This window comes from Conger conger, chromosome 2, assembly GCF_963514075.1.
Source record: "Conger conger chromosome 2, fConCon1.1, whole genome shotgun sequence".
NCBI classification, from domain to species: domain Eukaryota; kingdom Metazoa; phylum Chordata; class Actinopteri; order Anguilliformes; family Congridae; genus Conger; species Conger conger.
The window spans coordinates 59,431,879-59,458,983 of record NC_083761.1 but is presented as its reverse complement, the minus strand read 5'-3'; the positions used below and the strand labels follow the sequence as shown (position 1 = coordinate 59,458,983).

General features: G+C 38.6%; 4 protein-coding genes across 10 annotated transcripts; 1 reads left to right on the top strand and 3 right to left on the bottom strand.

Moving 5' to 3' along the window:
* Window positions 1-485: 485 nt before the first annotated feature.
* Window positions 486-4,500, bottom strand: tmem186 (transmembrane protein 186). 4 transcript variants are annotated; one of them, XM_061230294.1, is made up of 2 exons: window positions 4,149-4,500; window positions 486-1,859 (listed from the first exon to the last, which is right to left on the bottom strand). In XM_061230294.1, exon 2 carries the CDS (start codon window positions 1,848-1,850, stop codon window positions 1,164-1,166), a length of 687 nt encoding a protein of 228 aa, XP_061086278.1. In that variant the 5' UTR covers window positions 1,851-1,859; window positions 4,149-4,500; the 3' UTR covers window positions 486-1,163. The 4 variants fall into 4 exon arrangements, with proteins under 4 accessions (XP_061086278.1, XP_061086277.1, XP_061086279.1 ...); XM_061230293.1 differs by lacking the exon at window positions 4,149-4,500 and adding an exon at window positions 3,052-3,788; XM_061230295.1 differs by lacking the exon at window positions 4,149-4,500 and adding an exon at window positions 2,510-3,033.
* pmm2 (phosphomannomutase 2) lies at window positions 3,859-8,560 on the top strand. Of its 3 annotated transcripts, none has more exons than XM_061230263.1 (8): window positions 3,859-4,161; window positions 5,356-5,467; window positions 6,062-6,138; window positions 6,229-6,320; window positions 6,597-6,696; window positions 6,956-7,031; window positions 7,133-7,248; window positions 7,366-8,560. In XM_061230263.1, the coding sequence occupies exons 1-8, from the start codon at window positions 4,087-4,089 to the stop codon at window positions 7,477-7,479; spliced, it is 762 nt and encodes a 253-aa protein (XP_061086247.1). In that variant the 5' UTR covers window positions 3,859-4,086; the 3' UTR covers window positions 7,480-8,560. The 3 variants fall into 3 exon arrangements, with proteins under 3 accessions (XP_061086247.1, XP_061086262.1, XP_061086254.1); XM_061230278.1 differs by lacking the exon at window positions 3,859-4,161 and adding an exon at window positions 4,607-5,239; XM_061230270.1 differs by lacking the exon at window positions 3,859-4,161 and adding an exon at window positions 4,607-5,252.
* Window positions 8,561-9,420: 860 nt separating this feature from the next.
* On the bottom strand, window positions 9,421-15,742 carry ints15 (integrator complex subunit 15). Of its 2 annotated transcripts, XM_061230261.1 has the most exons (7): window positions 15,582-15,742; window positions 14,552-14,745; window positions 13,009-13,230; window positions 11,927-12,092; window positions 11,084-11,614; window positions 10,926-10,965; window positions 9,421-10,761 (listed from the first exon to the last, which is right to left on the bottom strand). In XM_061230261.1, the coding sequence occupies exons 2-7, from the start codon at window positions 14,741-14,743 to the stop codon at window positions 10,536-10,538; spliced, it is 1,377 nt and encodes a 458-aa protein (XP_061086245.1). In that variant the 5' UTR covers window positions 14,744-14,745; window positions 15,582-15,742; the 3' UTR covers window positions 9,421-10,535. The 2 variants fall into 2 exon arrangements, with proteins under 2 accessions (XP_061086245.1, XP_061086246.1); XM_061230262.1 differs by lacking the exon at window positions 15,582-15,742 and having other exon boundaries at window positions 13,009-13,123; window positions 14,552-14,685.
* A 517-nt stretch (window positions 15,743-16,259) lies between these two features.
* Window positions 16,260-25,764, bottom strand: LOC133122270 (rho GDP-dissociation inhibitor 2-like). The gene is made up of 6 exons (XM_061232158.1): window positions 25,078-25,764; window positions 21,358-21,531; window positions 20,084-20,167; window positions 18,456-18,532; window positions 17,256-17,319; window positions 16,260-17,067 (listed from the first exon to the last, which is right to left on the bottom strand). The coding sequence occupies exons 1-6, from the start codon at window positions 25,148-25,150 to the stop codon at window positions 16,868-16,870; spliced, it is 672 nt and encodes a 223-aa protein (XP_061088142.1). The 5' UTR covers window positions 25,151-25,764; the 3' UTR covers window positions 16,260-16,867.
* Window positions 25,765-27,105: the final 1,341 nt, after the last annotated feature.

Sequence of the window (27,105 nt, the reverse complement as noted above, 5' to 3'; positions counted from 1 at the left end):
TTGAATGAATCATACACAGATCCTGTTCCAATATTTTCATGTGAATAAAGGACACCAGGTTTTTGTTTTAGCCCAGCACTAGGAGACCTGATTCAACTAATTACAGGTCCTCGATCATGACCTATATAAGCAAATTCAGGTGTCTTAGTGCTAGGCTAGAACAAAAACCTGCACACATACCTGCCCTTTTTGGATAAAATGTGACTCATAAATATTAATAATATTAAAAGCATTAAATACCATTAAAGGTGGTATGGTTTTGATGTCATCTTCTGAATTACATGGTTATTTAACTCATGTGATCATTGACAAGGCTGTAACGGAGAAGAGTCCTCCATTCCATTTGCCTGTCTTTTGACTAGTGGCATGGATGGAAATGTTTTGCAAGGTGTACATTAAATAACTATAACACACTAACCTTTAGGAGTTATTTCTTGCACAAATTGGAAGCAAACCTGCTATTCTAGTCAAAACAGACCAATATCTAAAGCACAGGACATTTTATTTGGAGTAGTTTTCATCTGCAGTTAAAAAAAATAGCCTGTAAATTTAAGTAAATAATATTTTTCATAAAATGTTTTCACAGTAAAAAATACCGGAAGGTGGCATCACTTCCAATAAGTTTCAACACTGATCCATACAGATAGATACACACACTGAGCACTTTATTAGGAACACCTGTATACCTACTTATTCATGCGATTATTTAATCAACCAATCATGTGGCAGCAGTGCAATGCACAAACTCATTTAGATATGGGTCAGGAGCTTCAGTAAATTGTCACATTGCGGCATGTCCAACAATAGCAGTTGCTCAACAACACAACTGTGGTGTGCAGAAGTGCATTACCTCTGCATGCACAACACATCAGATTTTAAGTAAAAAAAAAAAAAAGCAATGTAATTTACCAGTAATGGTACAAGTGTCTCTGTGATGAGCACAAGTGGAGGTATAATGCCTCAAAATAGAACACTGCAAAAATGGGCTAGGGTTGCCAGAATGCGAGTCTGTGCAAAGGTGTTAATGAACATTCAATCTCTAAAACAAATGCATATTCAATCTTTATGACATACTGACTAAGCCCTATAGGTGATGGACATGTTATTGTGAATGCAGTTTTAAAAACAGGCAATGGAAATATTCTGAAATGAACCGGTAAGCATTATGAGAATCTACCAAATACCAACTCAAATGCCTGCTTGTCCATCACATGTCCAAATCGTGTAGAAAAATACAGAGTGTCTGGACAGGTATATCGTTTCAAACGGAGTATTGGCTCTTTTTTTGAATCACCAGTGTCTCCAAGTGTCATGACATCAGTCAGAGGCAGGAAGAGGTCGCGTCGATTCCCCCAGAAGTTCAGGTGAGAGACTTTAAGTGTTGTTTTGGAGCTATCCAAATACATCATGCCCACAACTTTTCTAAAGAAGTGACTAAGGGAGTAAAGCATGATGGCTGCAAAGACAGCAATCCCAGTACTGTAACACATTAGAGTGTATGTAACTTGGCCGTGAAAGTATAGATAATATACTGGTGGGAGCAGTAGCGTTGTAATTCCGGTCTGTAGAAGTTTAAACCTGGATATTACTCGAATTATCCTGATAGCTGGAAATGAGTAAATGACAGTAAAGTTATGTGGTAGGGGGTCCTCGGGCTTTCCGCAAGCTTGGTTGCGAGGAAATGTGGATAACAAGGAACAGCGGTTGACAGGCGCTGTCCTCCTGGGGTGCACCTGGCAAATTCCACGTGGGAGGGGTCGAACCCCAGCGATGAGCCATTTACAGTTTTTTAGAGCCAACTGTCCTCGACGTCCAAACGCTTGGAATGGACCTATGCCCAGGAACAACATTCCTCAATCCTATAATACAGAACACAGTGGATAAAGTAAATTACTTCTCAGAAAATGGGGAGTCTAGTGCCAACTATCCATTGAAGCATCCAGGCTGTAACTAACATAATGTACCGCCTGTACGTTGTTGCTTTTAAAACATTTTATTTTATTGTTTTAAGCCAGCCATATAGCTAACCAACTAGCTAATTAACTTCAGAAGACACTAATGTAGCGAACTAGCCAAGTTATAAACTCAATACAGAAAGTAACTTGGCCTAACGTTAGTCGTATTGTTAGAGCTGGATAATGTTAGCTAATAAATTAGCATAAATTTTCCAGGAAATCGCGCTCACATTGTGCCTCGCTATTAAGATAAATACGATGAATTCAATAATAGATAACAATATTACACGTATTTATTTATAGATGGGACTATCGTGACTTACTGCTAGAGTTGCTTGTCTGCCGTCTTAAGGACGCCCAAAGGGGAGTGAAGATTGGTCAAGAGCATTTGGTGCATCACTGTTTAAGTACTTGACTGCAACCGTAGTATATTTTATCCGTTCCAAGCTATAGGCCTCGGTAATAATCCGAAAAGCGCTTAATGAAGAAAAAATAACAGGTTGTTAAATATATATATATATATTTTAAAATGTATTAATCTTACTTTCACTTACCGTTTTAAATCTTCTAAAGCACATGACGGAAGAATGTTACTTTTCTATTTTTCTTTCTTGAAACTTTTAACTTAGTGAAAAAGATACTTTAAAGACAGACACATTTCTCATGACAACAAAAACGAGAAAGTGCCACGGAAATAATCATTTACAAATATTGTTTTACTAGCTTTATTAGTATCCTATCCAATGTACACAAATGTGCTGCATCAGTTTATCCCCGATAGAAAAGGGCAGCAGTTTTGGACTATGTCTTTGTAAATGGAATTTCCTAAGTAATGGCAGTAACTGAATTAAATATAACATATTACTTTCTAAATTGCGGTTACAAAAATAGATTTTGAAATGAAATTCAATCGAGGGTATTGTTTTCCTCAACATGAAATTCACCAAAAAAAATTCAGTAAATTGGCCAAAATATTTTTACTATACGGTGATAAGCAATACAATATTTTAATTATTTGAACAGTCCAGATCAAACAAAAAAACATACGTTTCACCAGATATATTCTGTGTAGCACTTCACAAGAGGCTTCATTTACCTTTTAATTACTATAGTATCTATTTGCTGTCCATGCTTCAGATGAAATCAATTCTCCAAAAATAGATGACCAGAAAAATGTAGTTGATGGGTCTTGATATTTCCTCATTTGTTTATTATCTTCCTGAGACCTGGCAGAAACGTTTTAAGTATTTTAATTTGCTGACATACTACAATGTCATAGCTACGTTAAAAGTAAGCTTACAAGTAACAAAGTGATCCGAACGAACTCATATATTCTTTTTATTCTGGTGTAAGAGCTTGCCTATTTAAATTGCAAATATAACTTGATCTTCTTTCTGTTGACAACCATCAATTGTCTTATCCCTGTAGGGTAATAATCTTTGGCAAAAGAAAAAACGACCGTCTCTCTCAGGATCAACTCGATTTGAGCAGCCAGGAACGAACCATAATGAACGTGTTATCGTTGTATTTGTATCCTTTGTCGTTGACCTGAGATTTAAAAAACTATATTTTTGGCGGAAAAATACATTGCGTTCTATGGCAAGGTTATCCTCCACGGGTCAAGCTCACGTGGTTTGTGACGTGTATTAAGAACGATCCATTCCCTGTAACACAGTTACCTAGTCTGTATAGCCAATGCAATGAAATAGGCTTCTTATTGTAAAAGAGGTATTAAAATAAATATCTCCGTAAAATTTCTGGACCAAATCAATCATAAACTACTACAAATGTATCGCCTCTCCTGTTCTATTGACGCGCTATGGGTCCCCCTCATGAAACCGCACGAAATGCATCGACATGAGTGGTTTGACACGATGACGTGTCGAACATAGAATACAGTTCTATGGTAGCGCTAATCTGTATGTCATGTTGATGAAGTGATGCGAGAGAGAAAGATTGTAACGTGGCATCCATGTTCTATCTGAATCCGTGCTCCTGTGCAGTAACTGACGTCCGTGAATATATTGAAAACCTATCTTGCTCCTATCTTTAACGTGCATTTCTTTGCAATTGTAACTTAGATAGCCAAGAATTATACTGCTCGTCGGCGTGCTAGAGACCACAATATAAAATGACTTTTTCAGGAGTGGACACAACAACGTTATGCTTATTTGATGTCGACGGAACACTTACTGCAGCTCGCCAAGTGAGTTGAAATGAATATGTTGCCGTTTTAGCTCCACAGTGGCAGCGTCCCCGACTCATGTAACTCAGCTAATGTACACGTCACTTCAACTTGACTAACAAATTGGTTGAGTGACTGGAAACACAGTAACACAGTAACAATGTAGCAATGTAATGTAGTTAATGCCGTTCTTGAATTGATATTGTGATATTTAACTGCGTGTCTGTTGTCATTCTCTGTCGGTTAGCTAGCCTACACAGGTACAAAGCCAAGTAATGAATGAATCGGTGGTTTCTAATTCATATTGAGAAAGTACTGGTTGACCACATAACTGGAACTATATTAAAAATCGTTAACTTGAATGTATCGCGTTTGGGGTAGTTGGAACGTTAACCATTTCCTTGATTGTTCACGGGGAAAATCAGATGATTTACAGCTGTGTTGAGGTTAGCTCATCTTGCCTATTCACTTCAGCTATTTGAGTTGAAGCAACGTAGTTCGCACACTGAGTTAACGTTAGCAAACTAGTTTCTGTTTCACAGGCCACGGCATGAATCGGTTTAAACCGTGGTGACATTACTATGGCAGGTCTCAGGTCTTGAGTCAGTTACTTTTCAATCCAGTCGGTAATGCCTGAAGTCTCTCTCACCCTCTCTGTTTTAATTTGAAGGTGCTTTATTGGAATGAAATGTACGGTGTTGCCAAAGCACATGTTACAAAGAACAGCAATAATAACAATACATATATCCGCACGGGGGGGATCAAGCAGGAGGGTGTACTGCAAAGGGAGTTTAACATACTCAAAATTTCTTCCCATATTTTGGCTTTACAAAACCAAACAACCGCGATCGGCCTTAACCGGTACGACGGGCTGTGCGTGGTCAGGTTAAATTGGCGGTGTATGGCAAAATGAGCCGATAGCAGTGCAGCTTGGGCCGTAGGCTACTCAAGCGGCATATTTCTCACCTGAGATGAAAAAAAACCCGAGTGCCCTGTTTCACAAAGCAGAATTACTGAGTTGGATAACTGCACCTGGAACTTTCATCAGTCTTTATTGGGAGGGTGCCATGGACAATGCAGAATACAATAGAATACTGAGGTGATACTGAATTGTATGTAAGAAAAACATTCTTCCATTATTTCACCACTAATGATATTGCCTTCAAGGCTAGCATTGCCAATAGGTATTTTTACACCATGTATGTCCCTCTACAGAAAGCCACGCCTGTGATGCATGAGTTTCTAAAGAAGCTGAGACAAAGAGTGCGGGTTGGAGTGGTAGGAGGATCAGATTATGATAAGATCAAAGAGCAACTTGGGAATGATGGTGAGTGTACCGTGTTTATAGCATTTGTGTTGTCTTCTCTCTGGACCAAAAAAAAAAGAAAAAAAGGCCCCAACACGGTAACGTGGATGTTGTGCCGCAGTAAATGCTGTCTTCCTGTGTTCATCTTTTCCCATGGCAAAGTGTTGAGAGTTCCCTGGTGTCCTGACTCTCAACCCCTACATCAATGACCTCAACCATCTGATGGTGGTTTCAGAGCCCCTCGCCCCTCCCCTCACTGTAAAGCTCTTTGGGTTTTGGCATTGAGATGTAAGACATTATATAGACTCAATTAAACAGTGTTATTACTAAATTAATGAGTCTTTAATCAACATTAATTTACCTAACCTTAACCCTTCATAGAGACTCAACTCTTCTACAAGCTCCAAAGTATTTATTAGAAACTGACGCATTCTATAAACCCTGAGTTTATGAATAAAAAAAGAGTATCAGCATATTTAGAAGATATATTTTGGAATGCAAAATAAGCTTAGGGTCTATGCTGTGGCTATATGTGGGTGTGAAAATGTGCTTTTACAGCATTGCTCAGTGGATTCAATCTCCCTTTCATTTGACATTAATTTCTTTTGTTGTTAGTGGTGAATGAAGTGGATTATGTGTTTGCTGAAAATGGACTGGTTGCATACAAAGATGGAAAACTTGTTTCTGTGCAGGTAGGAGAGCACTTTGCCAAGCCCTTCAAATTAAAATGTCTTGCCTAACACTAACATCTATTTTTAGCATTTATTTGCTTTGTATTTCAGAATATTCAGGCTCATTTGGGTGAAGACCTGCTGCAGGACTTCATTAATTTCTCTCTGAATTACATGGCAAAGATCAAGCTACCCAAGAAAAGGTAGCACATCCAGTGGTGACTGCAATTTTGCAAATCATCATCAGGCTTCCAGGATTCATATTTATCCTTTTAGTATGCATGTTTTTAATGGTATGGTACAGTTGGTTGGTTTGCAAGGTTGGTGAATAACAATAATAGTAAAACTGCCGGGAAAAGACTGGTTTTCTGTTGCTTCACACCCAAATATCAAATTTGCACTCTGGAGGATCCCCCCCCCCCCCAACAAGCATTCTGTATGACATGGTTAGTGGATGTCGCTGTTTTCTTTTTCCAAAGGGGAACTTTTATTGAGTTCCGTAATGGAATGCTGAACATCTCTCCGGTGGGCAGGAGCTGCAGCCAAGAAGAACGAATTGAGTTCTTTGAACTTGATAAGGTAAGTCAGAATTGTATTTCAAATCACTCTCTTGTTCCCTGCTCCCTCAGCAACACTGGTCTGTTAACATATGTTTTATTTAATATTTAAATTATGCACATTACACGTTTCTATATTTTTTTAGTATCAATGAACATTACATTGCAATTACTTTGGGGTATTTCTCCCCAAATAAAAAATCAGCACCATTCACCATTCAGAAGTTGGATGCCTGTTTTAAGATTTGTATTTCAATTGAAGATGTCTTTCGTTTTTACAGAAGGAGCACATCAGAGATAAGTTTGTTGCTGTCTTACGGGAACAATTTGCTGGAAAGGGCCTGACCTTTTCCATAGGTAAGTGCATTCTTTCATTTTGTCCACTGACTGGATTCTTTATTCTCAATGATGTACAATCCTGTCTTTTAATCCAATTCCTGTTAATGGTTTCTGATCAGGTGGACAGATCAGTTTTGATGTATTTCCTGATGGGTGGGATAAACGTTACTGCCTGGGAATTGTGGAAAAAGACTGCTATGAGAAGATCCATTTCTTTGGCGACAAAACCAAACCAGTGAGTTTCATCTATTGTCTGTTACCATTGTCATTACTATTCACAACTTTACTACAAGTACTACTACATTTCCGAACATCCTTTTGACACTTTTTTCTTTTTTTAATGTTACCCAAGGGCGGTAATGACTATGAAATATACGCAGACCCCAGGACCATCGGCCATGAAGTGTCCTGTCCAGAGGACACATTGCGCATCTGCGAGGAGCTCTTCCCAAATCCAGGAAAATGACTGCAGGGCAAATGAAGGGAGTGGACCTCTGTAGCACAAGAACGTCTCCATTCAGACATTTAATTTGGGACAAAAACATATGATACTGGAATGACTTACTATCCACTCAACTTCATAAATAGATGCTGCAGAAAAGTTTATTTACTGTAATATTCTGGCCTTTGCCCTAAGAATGGTTTTGGAAGTCAGTTTGTTCAGAGTAATGATATTTGAAAATGTATTCATGCATTGTGTCTATTTTTGCCTTATGAAAGTCAGTAAGGTAAGCCTCGAGAAAGGGAATGTTGTTTACAGTGGTACTTCTTAAAGAGAACCATTACTGCCGCTGAGATGAAAATATAAATGTGGAGTAGTGCCAATTATGTGCATTAGTAATGTTTTCTGTGAATGGCAGCAGCTACATATACCTCCTGAGCCTTGGGTTAGAAGGCACTGAAGGTAGGGTCCTGAACTGTGGAGCTTAAACGTGTTAGCCATCTGAAAATGCACTTTTGCACTTTTACTTGCAGTGGACACATTTTTGTCAGTGTGATCATTTTGCTTCATGTTGGATAAAGTTACCAAGTCACCGTTAAGTTGATAGCCTACAGCAGCAGAAGCTTTAATAAGTCAAAAAAATAAGTCTAATAAATACACTCAGTGAGTACTTTATTAAGTAAATAGTCATGATCAATGTTGGCTACATTATATTTTAAGTTGTCCACATGGAAAAGGCTGTTGTTGTTATTCCATATGATAAATGTGCAACTTTCAAGCAAAGGCTGCTGTGATTACACTAGGTAAAAGCACTTCAGACTCAAACCAGAACTTGTGTAACACACAGTCCAGGATGCACACGTGGGGAAAAAATAGTTAACTTCTGCACAAGTTCTTGTGGCGTATCTCAAGCCAGGATGGGGCTCTAAATGAATAACTCTAGGGAATGATATATGAACCATTAATACATAAACTAGCAGATTCAATTAAGCATAAGGAGAATCTTAACTTACTGATGCATTCGAAGAAATATAGTTTACATAGTTACAATGTTATAGTTATAGAAACTGTATAGTATGATAATAAATATATTCTTTCCCAATTACATTTTCAGAAAATCATGCTTTTATAATGTGAATTCATCATCTTGTTCTGACATCTCATTCATATAACAATGATGCTCTTCGTATATGTGACTGCTAGAGGTAGTGTGTGCATAATACAGTGGCTGTGACAGGTACTGTGGGCAGAAAGGATACACATGAGTATACTGCAGTCCATTATTTTGGAATTATATTCTCAGTGTGCTAGTTTTACACGTATTCAATTAAAAGTAGACATTAGAATATGACACCTTGATCATTTTAACCAAATAGTATATTATGGTTATCCAATTCACAAAATTTGAATTCATCTATTTTATTACTAAATGAAATGATTCACAAAGTGATCATTTTTATTGCTAGTTTAGTAATACGGTATATGAGATAATCTAATGCAGCAGTGTTAACATGGTCAATTTTGGAAACTACATAGGCAACAGATGTAGCCAACTTCCATCAAATAAAAACAGGTTAACCATTTCCTGTACCTTATACCCTTAATATCATATGTATATTGTTATATTATAATGTATTGTATGAGAAAATGTGCTTTGTACTTCACTTGGACATTTTCAGCCTGTACCATTGTTGCCTGAGGAACACAAAAGGCAGAATGTCAGGTGCAGGCCTGCTCATGTTGTACCATCACGCCTTTTCTAAAGTACATATGCTGTTTGTTTACCCAATTATAGTTCTGTCCATCCAGATAAAGGACAAACGCAAGCTTTTTTGGCATATTTGGAACACAAGGCCATCCACTCCAAAGCTCCACAAACAAAACCCTGATCTTAGTGTTGCCAGGTATAATTACATGCATGTGCAGAGGGTGGCCTTTGCAATTCATTTGGAAATAAAAATACAATTTATTATAAGCAGTTTATTACATTTGCCCAACAAATACAAAAATTAATCATTTACAGTGATACATTGTCATTTCATGAAACATTGTATTTTTATGGTCCACCTGTTCTGAATTCTGTAGACATCTGCAAGAATGAACTCAGTTTTTCAGTTCCATAATCCAAGATTGAACTATTTTTAACCTGCAATTAACACTTATTAATGGTCTGTTATTATTGTGCTTTTGTAATGAATTATTGCATTGTCATCCTATTAAGAAACAGAAATTGAACAAACTGAAAGTGTGAAGTATAAGTGGATACACTGTCTGTGGATGTTTCATACTTAATTTCTTGGGCCAATGCTCCACCGACAGACAGAGACTCGACTGAATATTTATTGGGGAAAATTCACATTTTTGAATTCAGGACTGGTACATCTATTCAGTCCTACCAGGGCCTCTTGCGGTGTCTTCACAAGACCAAAACGAACCTAAAACAGGATTAACTTTTGAAGCAAGGTTCAAGATTATTTGTTTATTGTTTTTAATAGTAGATAAATGCAAATGTAATTACTACTAATCTTCTTTGGCCAAACACCAGACCTTGCATACAGTTGTATAACATGGAATATTCCTCAATCAGGTCCAATCCTTCACCTATTCAACTGATTTATTATTATTATTTTTAATTCAAAAATGAAATGATGCAAATGCATGACTACAGCATGGCGCAGTGTTCCCAATCTGTATATTTAAGAGTACTGAAGATGGAATGGCACTTGCCACCCCCAATGTATACATCACTGGGAAACCCATGTATACATTCCACATTGGCTCAGATTACCAAGCAGGCAGCAGGATTCTACACCTACCATCTTTGTTGCAGGCTTCCATAATCCCTACACTACCCGAACCCTAGAACAGCTCCGGTACCAACAACCGTCCCATCTGGAATTTCCTGCTTGGTGCATTACAGCTTATACATTATTATTAATTACTGACCCAGGTTGAATTTATGGCAAATAATACAAAATTTCACAATACCATTTTAGGAATACAATTATCATATTGCAAGTATAGCTGGCCCATCTTTTCAGAAATACGAACAGTGCAGCTTTTTTGGAAGCAGGTCCTCGTTAGCGGATTGGGCGGTAAGGAAAGGTCATCCCTGGTAAAAAAGTCTGGGCGGGGTGAGGAGAGTGCGTGTTGTGTGCGGGGTGTGCAGGGAGAGTGGAGTGGGCAGCAGGAGCAGGTCGGGGAGGGTAGCCCAGCGGTGGTGTGTGGATGTGGGGGTAAAACCCAGGCTGATATGGAGAATGAGCTTGCTGCTGGACTGGGCCTGACATCACCAGCTGAAGCAAGCTGTCAGGGAAGAGAGTCAAAGATATAACACTTAATTACATCTGTGATAAAAAAAAACATGCAATAACATTGTTTGGAAACTGCTACAATCCTCCCAACCATGCTTTACGAGTTCAGACAGTCAAATGTGTGAAATCACTTAGCATACAATAAGTGCTACTTACTTATTGTGGGGCAGCCTGGTACAAAGAGACCTCAGGTCCTCTGTTGAGATAAAATGAAAAATGCAATCGTTCCTTAGGATCCTAAATGAAGACAATCACAATGGAAAACTTATGCACCACAGTTTATACACTGAGCATGTGACTGGTGTTCAACTCACCTCTCGCACACAACAATGCTCCTGCTGCCATGGCGACCTGCAGTGACTGAGCCAGTCTGTCCAAAGAGAGCTCGGTTTCTTTGGTGGCATTCAGAGGGTTCAGTTCGTTCACCAGCCTGGCCAGCTCTTCCACAAGTTGAGCCACATTTTCAAACTGCAGGAGTCCCAAGCGGCCAAACAGGTTCTTTTCTGTCAAGTGCGCTTGCAGCATCAGGAGTACCTGCAGGACGCTCAGGTGAAGCTTGGAATACAGAGGCTGCGAGTCCCTGTCGCCCCCCTCGCACTCCGCCATCTCTCCAGGGAGTTTGCCCACGTGGCCGTTGGACAGGGAGGGCTTTGTGTTCCTCTTGTAGGCCAAAGGGGACTTAACACACCACCGCACCAGCCCCAACAGCGGAGTGAGGTCCAGACAGCCGAGGGGCAGGCTGGCTGAGATCGGCGTGTTGAGGAAGGTGATGAGTGTCAGCCGAGGGTCATCGAAGATCCAGTTCACCACCATCTCCAGAAGGTCAAAGGGTGGAATCAGGTCCTCTATGGAAGAGACAGCACTCGTTCAAACAGAGCTGAAGGCAGCAGTCTTCAATTTCCGGTTTTAAACTACAATCACTTACTGGTTCTTATTATAAAGTCCTGTGTGACTTAAATGTAGAGACATTCAAAGAATATGGATGAAAATGAAATCTATAAATGCAAGTCATCAGTTTACATTACCACAATGAAAGATTCAGAAAAGCCAAGATATTTTGAAGACGAGAACAATCTTGCAGTATATTCAATACAGTTTCCTCCCATAAGGTACTGTGATTTAACAAGCCAATAAAAGGGCAAATGAGCCATGTATACCTGATGAGAGGTCATAGAGGGCTGTGACGGCCGTAACAAACTGACAGCAGAACCGAGGGCTGGCACTGAAGATCTGCTGAAGCGTTTGGACCGACCCTGGCACCAAGCTGCAGTAGTCATCTACTAAGACCTTGGCAAGACGTACACAGTATACAGCATGGGACCTCTGAAAAAGACAAATGAGAGATAATAAAAATCTCTTCACACATAACAAAAGTCAATGGTTCAAACTGATGTGCACCTCCTTGTTAGGTGATATGTGGTAGCTGATGGAGAATAGTACTGGATTATAATTAGGACTTTATTGACGAAATGTAATGCATTAAGAGTAATCACTGAGGAGATAATGACAGTAGGAGGAATGATTATAATGACAAACACTGTCCAATACTGCCCAATGCTGACAATACAGACCACAACCAAGTTTGGTTATGCAAATGGACTAGATATACAGTTACATGTCCATCTGTATAAAGGAAGAAATCAAAGTCACCAAATTTTTGCAATATCTCATGATTATCTGTGAATACTATTATTTTGTGACTACAATAACTACCCACAGCAATAAACGAGCTGAACCTCCTCAAGAGAAGACAATAAATCAAAATTGTCGGCCTGTAACATAGTGGTTAAGGTACATGACTGGGACCCGCAAGGTCGGTGGTTCGATATGCACAGCCGTTGGGTCCTTGAGCAAGGCCCTTAACCCTGCATTGCTCCAGGGGAGGATTGTCTCCTTAGACTAATCAACTGATGCTTTGACTTATGGCAGAACCTATGCACTTGTAAGTCGCTTTGGATTAAAAGCGTCTGCCAAATAACAAAAATGTAAATGTAAATGTACGTCGCTTTGGATAAGAGCGTCTGCCAAATGCCATTAATGTAATGTAAAAAAAACAAACATAGAACCTTCTTTGCGATCAAACGAGATGAGGCCAAAAGTTGGTGGGTCATTAAGGTAAAAATATTACTTCAGTTCTCAACGACTTTGTCTGAAGCATTCAACTGTATTTAAATTATATAAATTGATTCTTCAGTCTTCAAGCTACTGATATATGTGATGCAAGGCACATGTTGCCAACCTGCAGCCACGAAGCAGCACACTCCAGGATGGGCACTCTGCAGATGGCCACAGCCATGGACACCAGTTTGCCCAGCATAGCCATTCTGTCGTCATCCGCTTTGTTGCCTTGGGGACTGAAGAGGGCAGAGAAGATAATCTGCCGCACTGCGTCTTTGCTCTGCTCCTGGAAGTAACTGCACATGATCTCTAGCAGCTGCAACTCTTGCAGTGAGTTCATCCTCTGTTAGTTAGTGAATAGTGAAAAGAAAATATTATACAATGTAACCGCATTTCATTTCAAGTGACCATAGTATTACCAAGCCCAACAGATGTAGCAGTGGGCCTCAGCGTGATAGAATTCAAACAGGATCTATGTACTGTATAAACACATTGGTCAGTGATTTTAATCATTCTACACTGCAAATGATTTTAAATAAATAAATTCTGAAAGATATCCTGAGCTTTCATAAAATAATGCCATAACAACATCTAACCATGGAATGAATTAGAAATGCCTCAAAATGAGGAGTCACTTAAGTTAATTAGAAGTACTTTCGTACAGGCCTGAAAAATATATTTCCTTTCGGGCAGAGGGTTTCAGGGCAGGAACTCATCGGTAAATGTATTAAGTTGCCAGGTATCAAACAAAGCCATAGTGAAACAGGAATAACAGAATGATATCACTTTCTGTTGCTCATTGCATTATATTAGCTACTTTCCAAAACATCTACTTAGGAAGTACAATTATGTCATGGTAATTTATAACGAAGTTCATAAAAGATTTGACAATACATTTGCAAATTCCATTCACCAAGGACATAAAACATTTCAAAACATATAGGAATTGAATAATAATAGAATAATTATAACCTACAGTTATCCAATACAACAATATAAATGTGCATGTGACACAGAGTTTCACATGACCAAAACAAGTCAAATAAGAACTTGGGAAGACATACACTGGGCTGTATGAACCAGGCCGCATATCCCTGAAAAACCTGTCAGACAATAATGGTTTCATGGCAAATGCCCAAAAATGCTCAACCAGTGGATCTACAGTACATTTGGTGCAAATTAACTGCATACAAGAATTATCTCCTTCTTCTGTTCTCTGCCCTCTAATCAGAGTGCAGTGTCAATATAATTTGCTTCTTTTTATATTCAAGATGACTTGTAACTAAGGAACTGACCCATTTTTCTTTTCTCAACGTTTTACATGTGGTGTTATTGTTCAATGAAATTGATTTAAGAGTGTCACTGAAGGCTGTAATTTCACAAGAAAAAAAGCAATGGCATATTTTCTACATGCTTCATTATGCATTTAGCACAAATCAATGTGGGGAAAAGTTGACTTAATGTTCACTCTGATGCACTTCCAAGTGATTTAAGTGCTTCACACCCTTTTAAAGCACCTAAGATCCAACTCCTTTAAGAATTACCTAGTTCTTAGCTCATACCTCCAAAAACGTTATACTGCACATTATTGTATAGCTGTAGTTTAAGGAAGACAATAAACAACAATTGATATAGTTTTTTAAAGAAGAAGAATAAAGCCTTACTTTTGGCTGTACATTGCGGTCTTTGGGCACATGGAAGATGAACTCCTCCACCAGTTCAATGGTGCCTTTATCCACAATGGGGACAGCGGTATTCTGAAGCTGGCTGCTAAAATATATGTCCATGTGGTACAGCACCTCCTTGGCAGCACTCAGGGCATCTCGCCTCAGCAAGGAATGGCGGATATCACTCATCGCTGTGTGGTACAGACGCAGGTTTGCATGTCAACACAGAAGCTTGCAGGAACAGAGATAACTCATGAATGAATGGTGCTGTAAGAAGTAAGAAAACTGTACAAAAATAGTTCCAAGGGTTCCCAACCGTATGTTTATGCTGGTATTCAGTCCAATCATTTTTTTTAAGAATGTTATTGAAAACAATAATTGATCTTTCAACACAAATTTGAAGACAAAACTGTTGAAACATTTTAACACAATGTAGGTTTGGTTTTTGCCAACTGCGTTATCTCCAAACTCTATGACATACTCGGGGGTTCTTCAGGGCCAGGGTGGGAAATCATGGTAATAACGTCATTAGATAATACATAATAACATAATAACGATTCACTCGCTGTGACAGGGAGTTGACGTTAACTAAATAGATACACATTTGAATTCTGCACCTTACACGTACATAACATACAATTTTTATTAGTCTGGCCATAATTTCGTATGAGGATAGCAAGCGCCCACCGAACAAGACAGGTGAACTAGTCAAAATGTGCATTTAATGTAAAGCTTTATTTGTATGCACTAAACCCCAATTAAATAAGGTTAAATTCTGTTTTAACTGGTGTCACACTTCTACACCAAAACAGCATTGGAACGTGAAAACGTAAACATTACTTCCAAAACTAAGCAAGCCTGCATAGCACAAATTCAAAACTCAAGACTGGACCGCGAGGGCGAGGCAGCAAGACAGACGCGGCCTAGCAAAATAAGCAAGCTAGTGCTTAAACTAGTGCTTTAGTTGACAGGTTTTCTTGTTTCATTGTATGTTCACAGCACCGGTAACATCCAATATTTTCTTTACCTTATGTCCCGCTGTTAGCACGCCATCGCCTCTTTAATATAAAATAATAAAAACCACGCAGTTAAAGGGCGTACACAAAGCCCGCAGCCTGATGCCGCCGCTTGGCAATGTATGTACATTCTCTCTATTACGGTGGCCCTTTTAGGACAAACATCCCTCTGTTTCCTTGGTGAGTTTGGTTGCGATTCTTGCCACACGATCATAACGCCATCTACGGTGCTGAAGCGTGAAGTAGCAGGAAATGGCTAAAACTCGTTCCTTTACCCCACAGGACTGTAACAGAATCTTCTGTCCGGACAAATTATGAATGACGAAATATTCGGCATGTAAACACGACTGCATTACCGAGAGAGGAGGCTATTTAACGCCCGCAGTGAATGCTCTTCGCGCATTTTGAGCCAGTTGATAATTACATTTAACTCCAGTTTTATATAGCATTGCTTTTATTTTCTTACAATTTTATGGTATTATGCAATTTTATGGTATTACTGTACCATTTCATTTCCCATGTTAACGTCAGCTTTGTCACAGATGGTATCAATATATTTTAAAGTACCATGGTGTGAATGAGTAACCTGATGTTCCTTTTACATTTTGTGTGGTCTGTGACTCCTTTTCTGCACCAAGACTGGTCTAGCTTTTATTGCAAAAGTTATGTTTAGTTTATACACAACGATATTTCAAGTATTATGCGAAGCATATTTTATTCACATATTTGTACGAGTGTGCACATTCATTTTTCTCTTTCTCAAATAATTATTTTGGAGGGATTCACTCTGTGTCACATACTGTATACCATTTTCCACAATGACATTTAAGAAACAGCCTTCATCAACAGTTTATGAAGTCCAGAAAAAGTTTGGTAATAAGCTCAGAGATTTGCACAAATCTAATTTCATTTAAAATACTTTGGTTCACACATTACTGAGGTGCATTTGTAGGGCCTTAATTTCCACTTTATGTAGCTTTCATAAATGCCATTTATATTGTACATTGCACAGGAGAATATCATCGGCATAACAAGTTTACATTCAATCACTTGCTTTAAGTAGTCACAAACTCCTTGACGGCACTGAACATAATATACAGAACAAGAGCACTCAATATATTATCAACTTGTCTAAAATACAATCTAACATGTAGAAACAGAAGGCAATCTCCTTTACATTAAATTATGAAGCATATCAGCTCCATTGTTTATCCCTGTTCTCCATCAATATTCCATATACATCTCCAGTTTGTACAGTACAATGTCCATGAGCGTGTTGTGATGTTGGAGAGCTTCTCTAGTCATCCCAGTCCTTCTTGATCTGCAGATTCCACTCCCAGAACAAGTGATTGGTTTTGTCATCATCTGTGAAGTAAGACTTGATGTGGTAAGTGCCTCTAACAACCATGCCTTTGGGGGCCTCCTCTATAGGAGTGAGGAACTCATACTCCTCTTCCTGTGGTGCATAGCTTCCCACCATGTACACAGCCTTGTCCACTGTGGGAGAACAATGGGATGGTTAGTCTTCTGCAGCATGGTCTGCTAAAACATATTCTGTTAGCCAGGTAACCAACACATCAGACTGAGGAAAAAAGGAATCGTACAAATAATGCATAGTTCCTGATTTAAAACACAGTGCCACTGAATTTAAATGTAGAATTTTGGGATGGTTGTACTGTACTTACCTCTCACACCCTTCCTGTGAGTCAGATGCACATATCTCAGAGCAGACACAATTTCTCTGTTGACCTTTTGTAATAGGTGGGAAAGAGAAACGGAATATAACAACAATTACCGCATTTGAAATGGATGATTCATATCCTGTATTTGTTTTCCACTGCTGTACCATACATCTGCCACCAGAGGTGCTCTTCGCTGTTAGAACAATTACATTTGGTTTGCCTCGCCACACACTGAAACTTGCCTTCACAGCGCTGTCTCATAAAAATACCACAAAGCCCAGACAGTAAGAACAGTTAGTACTTTAAAATTGTTGTGTAGTAATCTGTTTTTTACTGCTTAAAATCACTCACAGTTGATACCATGTGAATTCGTTTTTTGTTTCTGTTGTCTGCAAACATACAGAACATTGTGTGCTCCTTCATTTTTCACTTAATTTTTACAAAAGAATAAACCAGTATCGACATAATGTCTTTGCAATATCACAACAATTTGGCATGCAGTCCGCAAATCTTCACTGTGAAATAGGAGGCAAATGTTTTTCAGAACATTCCCAGAGTGCACATAGCCGAAGGCATAATATGACACCTAGAAGTGCTTAATATCAAAATCATTGGGATTATGCATCATATTAAAGCACTAAAATATGAATGTATTTTCAGGACAGTTCCCAAGAGTAATGTTCCCTCAGCCTGGTAAATTACTTTGGTATGTTTGATATTTGATAACATAATTGTATTGTAATTGGAGTCAGCCTTAGCCTCAATGCAACAACTATCAAAAAACGGAAATATACAAACAAAATAAAAACAGATATAAAATATCAAAATAGAGGTGAGCGGGTGCGGTTGAGGACAGAAGAGAGTCTTTGATAGCAAACACAGGACCACAGCAAGGCAAAAAATCCTGCATCGTAAATATTGTATCGAATGCTCATTTCTCAGTGATAAATATTGTCACATTTACATGTCCAAAGTATCACAACTACGGCTTGACTTATTCATTATTTTTAAATAATAACACTTAGAACACTACCTAAAGATTATTATGATGATTATTGTTATTCATAATTATTATTATGATTATTAGGCTAATGCTGAAATGCTCAAATGTGGCTTAAGAGACAGTGGAGCTGAATGTGTGCTGAATAAAAAAGAACCAGTACAGAACGACAGCACAGAAGAGTGCTGACATCCCACACTCACCTTAAAGTGAATCTTCACCCTGTATTCCACACCTTCTTTAATGGTGAAATTTTGTTTCTTCAAAGCCTCGAGGTCACCTGTAGGACAAAAGCAAGTGAAACATAATATGTACTGGTTTGTGGACATCTGCTAGGGACAGACATCATCACTACATCATTTTCTAAATCTAAATACATATATCTAAACACATTTATATTGCATAAGGTAGCCAGGGCTACCTAGAAGCATAACTGGCAGGATAAAATCTACATGATGCTTATTATCTTTTGTTAAAATTATATTTTAATAACTTGTATTAAAAATTGACATAAGGATGAATGAACCATCACAGTAAGCAAAAGTTTTGTTTCCTCCCCTTTTGTAACGGGCATATCAACTCAATCCTCGATTGATGAATTCCAACCTAAATGTAGACACTGGTCACTATTGACTGGAAATACATTTTGCAATCTCTACTGAGGATTTCAGAGTGCATTTATAATGCACTGTTCAGATGAAACCATTAATACAGAATGCATGATACCAGGAAGAGAGATTCTGGGTTCTAATCAGAGTAAACTGAACTCAGGTAACCCACACACTTCTAAACCTGCATGAGGAGTGAAAGGCAAGTCTACTGTAATCCTCCAGAGAAGTCTTATTAGAAGTGACAGGAACTGCAGAGATCATTGTGCCTAGCAACCAAGGGACCTTTTGTACTACCATCACCATTCACGTGGCAAAAGCTGCATTGCAAGACAGTGAACAAGCAGGCAGAAATGGGGTTAGTAAATTATGCAAATGCAGACTACAGCCAAGTTTCTACATTAATGGAGTAAGTGCATGAGAACAGACAACAAAACAACTTACAGTATGAAGGAAAAAACAAATTGCATTTGTTGATATAACTTGCTTACTTCATTATTAAGGAGATAATGAAGTAAACAGTCAAGAATATATAATCAGCCACTGTCGGTTTGTTTTAAAGAACATGCAAATGAATATAAAAGCAGTATGTATTCTTAAAAAACTAAAGGTTCTGTTCTCTTCTCAATGTTTTACATTGGCTGACCAGGTATTCGCTTCAAATGTAAAGCTTTTTGTCATTTTTGCTCCCACTGAAAAAATCCCAGAGCTGACATTTTGCTGTAATTTACAGCATCGGTGGCACATTAAATGTGTCAAGTGTCTGGCACACATATATTGTAGACTTATTGGCCCAATGCTGGTAAGATCTTCTCAAGCTATTATCAGCTGATGCCAGTACAAGGCCTGATATCATCATGCATCCATATTTTAAATGTAACTGAAAATTCTTCTGTCCTAATATCATCATATACCTTTTGTCACTTTTGGGTTGAAATTAATGCCCTTTCATGTGGCATGACCTGATGAATGTGTGCTGAGAGATTGGGGGACCATGTCACAGGAACTGTGTACAACTGGGTGAGCTTTGAGTCAGGGACTTTTTTTGCATCTGTCCTTTTATAGTAACACTTGGGGCTTTCAGGACCCCATCTTCTAAAATTATGCTTTAAATCCTTGAATTTCTTCAGTCATCTACTTCTCTGTAATTGGCCAAAGAGAGCAGCAGCACAGATAAACAGTGGAGATAAAGTAAGGTAGGAGATAAAGGCTAGTATGATTACCTGAGAGGTTCATTGTGATGGGTCCAAGTGCATGGTCACACACAAGAGTCAGCCTTGTCACCTGAATATTTGGGACAGAAAGATCTGCAAAAAGCACAAGGTGCTGAAACCATAAGTTGTACTAGGTGTAGGGGCTGAAAGGAAAAAGCCATGCCTCAATTCGCATTGGTATGGAATTAATACATCTATTGTACATAAATAATTCAATTTATAAAAATAAGACATCTGTGCCCTGATGTTAAAAAATAACACTACCCAGGCTGAATGGAAAAAGTTTACTCCCTTCTAATATTTGCATCATTCAATCTGGCAGTGAAGTGAAGTGCAGACAGCTGGGCTTTGAGGTCAAAAGTGTAACAAGGTGCTCAAGCATTGAAGTATTGGTGTCAATATGTTTAAAAATACCAAAGCTGCTGTAGAATATGCACAGCCTGGTACTGAATGGAACCATAATTATACTACTGTATGTCTTAACGCATTAATGACATGTATTTATGAGGAAGAATGTCTCATTAGTATTAAGTGTGAAGTTGGAAGTACTTTCATCTGTATTAAATATTGGCCGATTCTACAAAAGGGCAGCATTAAAAAATCCTTTAAATAAAAAAATAAAAAATCCTACTCTTCTTGATTTGACATAGGTATTACAAATCAACAAGACCCAATTCACTGCACAGTTTGACACAATTAGCACAACACACAGATGCAATTAAAAACATGCCAAAGGAACATATTGCACCCCTACTGCTTTGACACTCTTGAGGAAAACTATCAAATTGGTGTTTATTACACCATTATACAATTGTGAATACTCTTGCGAAAGGCAAACTGAAATTCAAATATATGCTCATACTTTTATAAGACTGCCTAACCAACTACATGTTTATATATATAATACTACATTTTTGTGATTAAATCTTGTAGTTGAGTATGGGTATGGAAGACTTGATATATATTCACTTGATATATTATTCACTTTTATTCCTGCTTTAAATTTGGGGTTAGATTCTACCATGTATGTGCCACAGAGCTTTGGTGGAGATGTTTACACAAACTGCCTCTGTAAAATTTAAACACACACATCACTCCAAAATTAGTCAAAGTTTATTGGTTGGACCATTGAATTCTACATACACTCCAATCCACTAATAATTTCTGTAATTATAGAAATGTTTACTTGTGGCTTCCATTCAGAGAGGATGAAGACACTAGAGATCCTGGGGATAGAATGAAGTAGACTTTGTTTTCAGAATGTCTAGAGTGTCATAACTTACCAGTCAAAGCAGTTCCAGCCCCCAGCAGAGTTTGCTTGTACTTATTCAGACTGTCATCATCCTTGTCCAGGTTCTGAATCTCTTCTAGAGACTTTTGTGCCGGTGGCTGATAATTAAGATCAGTCTCGTCCTCCTCATAAATGTACTTCTCCACCTCTTTGTCAGCAATGATGTCTAGGAAAAGGCACAAAAAAGATAATCTCAGGTTTATATGTGTCACATGACACTGAACTCAAATTTACTGTAAATCTTGTATTATTGAATGTAGCATATACCATCCATCCATCCATCCATCCATTATCTGAACCCGCATATCCTGATCAGGGTCGCAGGGGGGCTGGAGCCTATCCCAGCATACATTGGGCGAAAGGCAGGAATACACCCTGGACAGGTCGCCAGTCCATCACAGGGCACACACACCATTCACTCACACACTCATACCTACGGGCAATTGAGACTCTCCAATCAGCCTAACGTGCATGTCTTTGGACTGTGGGAGGAAACCGGAGTACTCGGAGGAAACCCACGCAGACACGGGGAGAACATGCAAACTCCGCACAGAGAGGCCCCGGCTGACGGGGATTCGAACCCAGGACCTCCTTGCTGTGAGGCAGCAGTGCTACCCACTGCACCATCAGTGCTGCCATGTAGCATATACTCATTTATTTATTTATTTTTCCACAGTCAGTAGCATGTTGAAGAAGCCAATTGTAAAGATCAGTCATTTGAAGTAAATCAGCCATGTTTTTTCCAATGATTTACGCTTGTTCTACGCTTGTCTTGTTTTGTTCAAGTTTCATTTTCTACTAAAACATCTTCTCCTACCTCTTGACCATTTTGCAACTTGGGTTATTCTCAGTCCAGATGTTAAGGAAAATATAAGGGTTGGAGCAGCAGCAGTACTTCCTTACCGAAACTGGCAACAACAGGAACCTACATCATTCCCATAACCTGTTAAATAATCATGTTAACAACAATGTTTTGCTACTGTATAGCCTACATTCATTCAGACTTTGTAAAGACAACTGCACAATATTTGGAGTAGATTAAATTGATGAGCCAGAGTCTTTTTTTTTCCTTTTTTTTGTTCACCGGATTTGTAATTACTAGTTCACAGTATTGTAGATGTAACTTGTAGTGGATGAGGCCTACCCGACCCCTCCCAGAAGGCCAGAGCAGCAAGGGAGTGGAAGCTCTCCTGGTGGCCTGGACAGGCTTTCTGATCATGCGAGTGAGAGTGAGAGTGAACTTGCGACTCTGAAGCAGGGTCGTGGTCAGTGGCCGATGCTGGACTACTGGCAAATATTTATAAAACAAAAATAAAAACTAAAAATAAAGTTTAAATTGGAAAAAACTGTTTGTTAAAGTATAAAATAAAATAGCAGAGCAGGTTTAAATATAAAACCTTACAGCTGAAAAAGAAGCAGCAGGAGGATACAGGAAAATATTGTCATCTTATTGGCAATCTATGAAACCTTGGGCACACCTGTTTCTATTAAAGGTACATTTCCTGGGTTTGTGTATTAAAGCAGTCATTACATTCATGTTCAGAACACAGCAGAAACTCCAAATCCCAAATATTATCTTGCAATGTTCCTGTAAACAAGAGTTATTTGTACCATGTGTCTATTTACACATCGTAGCACACCCAGTACACCCAGAGCTAATTTGACTGTGAGATACTAAACAATGACATCATGCCAGACAGGGACATTTTAATTCCCATTGTGAATTATGTATATCCATGGTTACTGGGATGTGGTGAATGCACATGAACACATCCAGCTGTGGCAATCAATTTGCATCCTGTTTGAACAGAATTAGTGCCATATACTGCACATAAAATGGTTAGTGAACAATGTCATGATGATCTAGAATTACCTTTATTTATAATGCATCCCTTCAAAAAAGCCTTTAGTTGCAATCTGAAGATAAAAGTACAAACAAAATAGGGCACATGCAAATGCCTTGAGAAATATGCCTGTTTTGTAGCCAGGACATTATAAGGATATCCTCAGATTGTAAATAAATAATATCTTCAAGTATCATCTGCATTAAAATATTAGATACATTTTCACTTTAATGGAAAACCTAAGAATCTGCCTTATTATACACACAAGCAGATACATTTTAACCACTATTATTCTGTACCTGTGACAACACTATGACATTCTCTTTGAAAATAAATATTTCATGCCCAGGAATATAAAGATCTACGACACAGCTGAGCTTGCAGTTCCTGTCCTTGACCTACACAAACACCCTTCATAAATTATTCCTTGAACTATGCTCAAATTTCAAATTAAATTTATTTTAATTTCTAATAAATTAAAGTGTTGCGGGAGATAACTGTATTCATATTCTGAACTAGAGCCATTTTTTAATTTTTGATCCAAGAGTTGTATTGCTTCTAATATTTGATGGAGCAACATCAAAATCAATCACTACATTTTTTTTTTTTATCAAACTCTGCATTTATGTCATAAGGCCTGTAGATAATGATATACATTTATATATGATGTTTCAGCATTTCTACTTCCATCCAATTACAATTTCATGATGTAACACTTCAAAGAAAGACTATTTTTAAAATGTAACACACTATGCAATGTTGAGATGCTTCCATTTGCTTGGTTTGTAAGAGCAATAACTGGCTGACAAGCAAGCTAGCAAGCAACATGTTTGGCTGACGAACAACCGTATGGTTCAATTAGTAGTTGTTAGGCTATTACAGTACTTCCTACTGTGCATGCTTTCCATGTTACAACACATAATTGGTAGCCACAGAATTATTGAAATAAATCAGTACTCTGATGGTTATCCTGCTGGTATGACAACGTTTAAACTTTGCTCAGGCATATGTTCATTGCATTAAGTCATTGCATTGATTAATATGATAATCAGCAGCTGCTTTCCAACAGAACTGGAAAGAAAGGCTTAGCTACAAACTGTCCCCCAGACTTCAGACCTTGGGAATACTGTGAACTAGGCCAACCAATGATTAACACTCCTGAAATATTAATGGCTGTTCCCCAGCACCAAGTACCCTCAATTCCCTGACATTTTCCCATACTAGGCATGGCATCTCCATTTAACCACAGAGCATTGGCTGAGACAGGGTAGAGAGCAACATATGAATGTACACACACAATAGTGCCTACCAACGCCAAGAGATCGCATCTACATCTCATTACATCCCATGACACAGGCTCAAAGTAAGTCAGTGGTTTGTTGCAACAGAGACAACAACCTAATCGACCATGTGATTGCACTGAATATATAATTGGGGTAACATGATAATTTGGAGAGTGCAGCCATGATTCAATAAGATACAAAGGCTAGCAAATAGACTCCACAAGAAGAGAGAACGCAGTCCGATAACTGCCAAGAAATAATGTCTAGTCACCATCTGCTGAACTAAAATGCCAGTTATTTTAATCACATTTTGAGGCATAACATCTATTCCATACTATCCACGGAAATAAAATTGATCTGAAAGAGTTCCAGTAAATACAAAGTCATGCTGGCTGATCAATTCAAATTATGCTGGAGGCATACTGGCACAGAAAATTAAAAAAATGATGAAACAGTTTAAAGGATTTAGCCTATCATGTAGTTGAAACTAAAATGCTCCATGTAATTAAAAGAAACTGACAAGCAAATGTTACAAGTAAAAAAATCATATCTGTTACTTGCTTCACTTGGGTCTGAGGTTCTCACCTTTGTAGCAAACTGTCAGCCAAAGCAGCTCAAGGATTTGGCCACCCAACTCACATACATCCAAGCCTAACATTCTGTTGTTCCTATCCAAACAGTGTCAGCAATTCCAAGAAACTCAGAAGGGAAAAAAACACTCCCAAGGGAAAAAATGAAAGGAAAAAAAACTTGCTGGAATAAAAAGCGTCACTTTCCAAGAAGAAAACATATACTTGTTAGATCGAGACGGAATCAGTCATACATCACTGTTCATGCCATAAAACAGGAGGCAGAGAATCCAGGGTGGTGGTGGCTGCAATGGTGGGGGGAGAAGAAAAGGGAAGCCACAGTAAATGAACTAATGATCTGCTGGTAATCTACGCTGGGCAAGTGCTACACGCTAAAGCTTCTGCTGCAGTAAGAAGCAGTAATGTGAAAATTGTATTCCTGTCTGCAGATGCTATTGATTTCCAAGCTAAAGAAGCGAACCCCCCTTTGCACATCCATGCGCTGCTCACTGCTCCATCAGTCATTTGCCGGGAGACTGTGATGATCTCATCCTTTCTTCCTCTCTCTCTCTCTCTCTCTCTCTCTCTCTCTTGCTCTGTTTCACTCACTCACTCTCTCAGGCGGCAGCAGCATGCTCCAGAATACAAAAGGGAGCTACCCTTCTGCAGGTGCATCACATCATCAGCCCCCGACCACCCCCCGGTGAGGGGATCCTTACTGAGCCTAAACGCTTGGGAGGGGCTCCCTTGGATTTCCTTCTCAGGCTGGTGACTCCTCCCTCTCTGATGAGGGGGGAGGTCCTGGCCTGGGTTAGTTTTTTTTATTTATGATTCACACTTCATTGAAAAATATTTCTACAGTTGTCAAAGTACTTAATGACTGCATCAAATAAAATGTGCTTCTGTAATGTGACATTGGAAGGAATATTGCAGTGGTGCTCCATGGCTCTTTTTAATTAAAATCGTTCAATTTCTATTAATCGGAATTCATTGAGACCTGGTTGTATGATATAATTCTGAAAAAGATATTGATGAAAACACAAAATAATAATGAAACAATTATCAGTAAAATTTAGCAGGAAAACAAACCTGATCCCCTGTGTTTCGTGGCGTCAATACTGACAATTGTAAACATTGTAAAATACCATTTATCACAATTCTTTCCAGTGGCAGTCACCTGGTCTAAAATATTAGTGGCTCTAAGTAGGATGTTTTTTAAATTAGCTGTGTTACCCTGAAAGCTAGCAATGGAACATAATTATAGCATTCTTTCGCATTAGCACTGGTAGAATATCTCCACTTTGCATCACCTCACAAAATAGCTAATGTCTTAAATGCTATCCAACAATGCCCACTGAGCGATTCAATTGATTTAATACACTGAATTTAACACTCTTTTTTCACAATTTAATTTAACAGCCTAAGAGCAGCCTATGTACAATCACCATTCCTACACAATGGTGTCAGTGGCCAGATTTAGCTTGGTGGACCCACCTATCGCAGAGGCCAAGCTCCCCAGGCAGAATATTTAAGCAATAAATCAAGACAGGCACTGGTATATAGAAATTTTATCACAGCTAAAGGGCGTTGTTCGGCCCTGCATGCAGTGATGGGTCGCAACCCCCATAGCTGTGATAAAATTTCTATATAGGCCTACCACGTCCTGGAGTGAGTTATTGCTTTTATAAAATGGTTACCAAACATAATAATATAGATATCAATCCAATTAAAACAGTTTATAACATTTCATAACAAGAATGTCATTTAGGAGGCCTAGACTGTAACATTGATCTGCCAAACTCACTGTGCAAGCTACTGTGAATGAGCAAACAAGTTTATGCCTTTTTGATGTTTATTTGTACCATTGTGCAAGCACTGAAAAACTCTCCAGCATTAGTGGGATCATGTTGCGTCGGTCTACTTGTTTCATTTTTTGGAGAAGCGCTGTCCTGCTTTCTCCGGTCCACAAGTTTCAATCACCCTAAAGCTCTCGCACTGCCTGCTTATGGATAGTTTCTGAATCACGTGGAAGTGGAGGCAGTGT

What these genes read in the sequence shown, in the direction of transcription:
- tmem186 (XM_061230294.1), bottom strand. Translation starts at nt 1,850, where the DNA reads ATGTTGTTCCTGGGCATAGGTCCATTCCAAGCGTTTGGACGTCGAGGA.
- pmm2 (XM_061230263.1), top strand. Translation starts at nt 4,087, where the DNA reads ATGACTTTTTCAGGAGTGGACACAACAACGTTATGCTTATTTGATGTC. An exon ending in CACTTACTGCAGCTCGCCAA is followed by an intron (nt 4,162 to 5,355) that starts GTGAGTTGAAAT and finishes GTCCCTCTACAG; the next exon opens with AAAGCCACGCCTGTGATGCA. An exon ending in TTGGCGACAAAACCAAACCA is followed by an intron (nt 7,249 to 7,365) that starts GTGAGTTTCATC and finishes ATGTTACCCAAG; the next exon opens with GGCGGTAATGACTATGAAAT.
- ints15 (XM_061230261.1), bottom strand. Translation starts at nt 14,743, where the DNA reads ATGAGTGATATCCGCCATTCCTTGCTGAGGCGAGATGCCCTGAGTGCT. An exon ending in ACCGCAATGTACAGCCAAAA is followed by an intron (nt 13,231 to 14,551) that starts GTAAGGCTTTAT and finishes ACTAACTAACAG; the next exon opens with AGGATGAACTCACTGCAAGA. An exon ending in GTGCTGCTTCGTGGCTGCAG is followed by an intron (nt 12,093 to 13,008) that starts GTTGGCAACATG and finishes TGTCTTTTTCAG; the next exon opens with AGGTCCCATGCTGTATACTG.
- LOC133122270 (XM_061232158.1), bottom strand. Translation starts at nt 25,150, where the DNA reads ATGTTAGGCTTGGATGTATGTGAGTTGGGTGGCCAAATCCTTGAGCTG. An exon ending in GGGTGAAGATTCACTTTAAG is followed by an intron (nt 17,320 to 18,455) that starts GTGAGTGTGGGA and finishes CTATTACAAAAG; the next exon opens with GTCAACAGAGAAATTGTGTC. An exon ending in TCACAGGAAGGGTGTGAGAG is followed by an intron (nt 17,068 to 17,255) that starts GTAAGTACAGTA and finishes GTTCTCCCACAG; the next exon opens with TGGACAAGGCTGTGTACATG.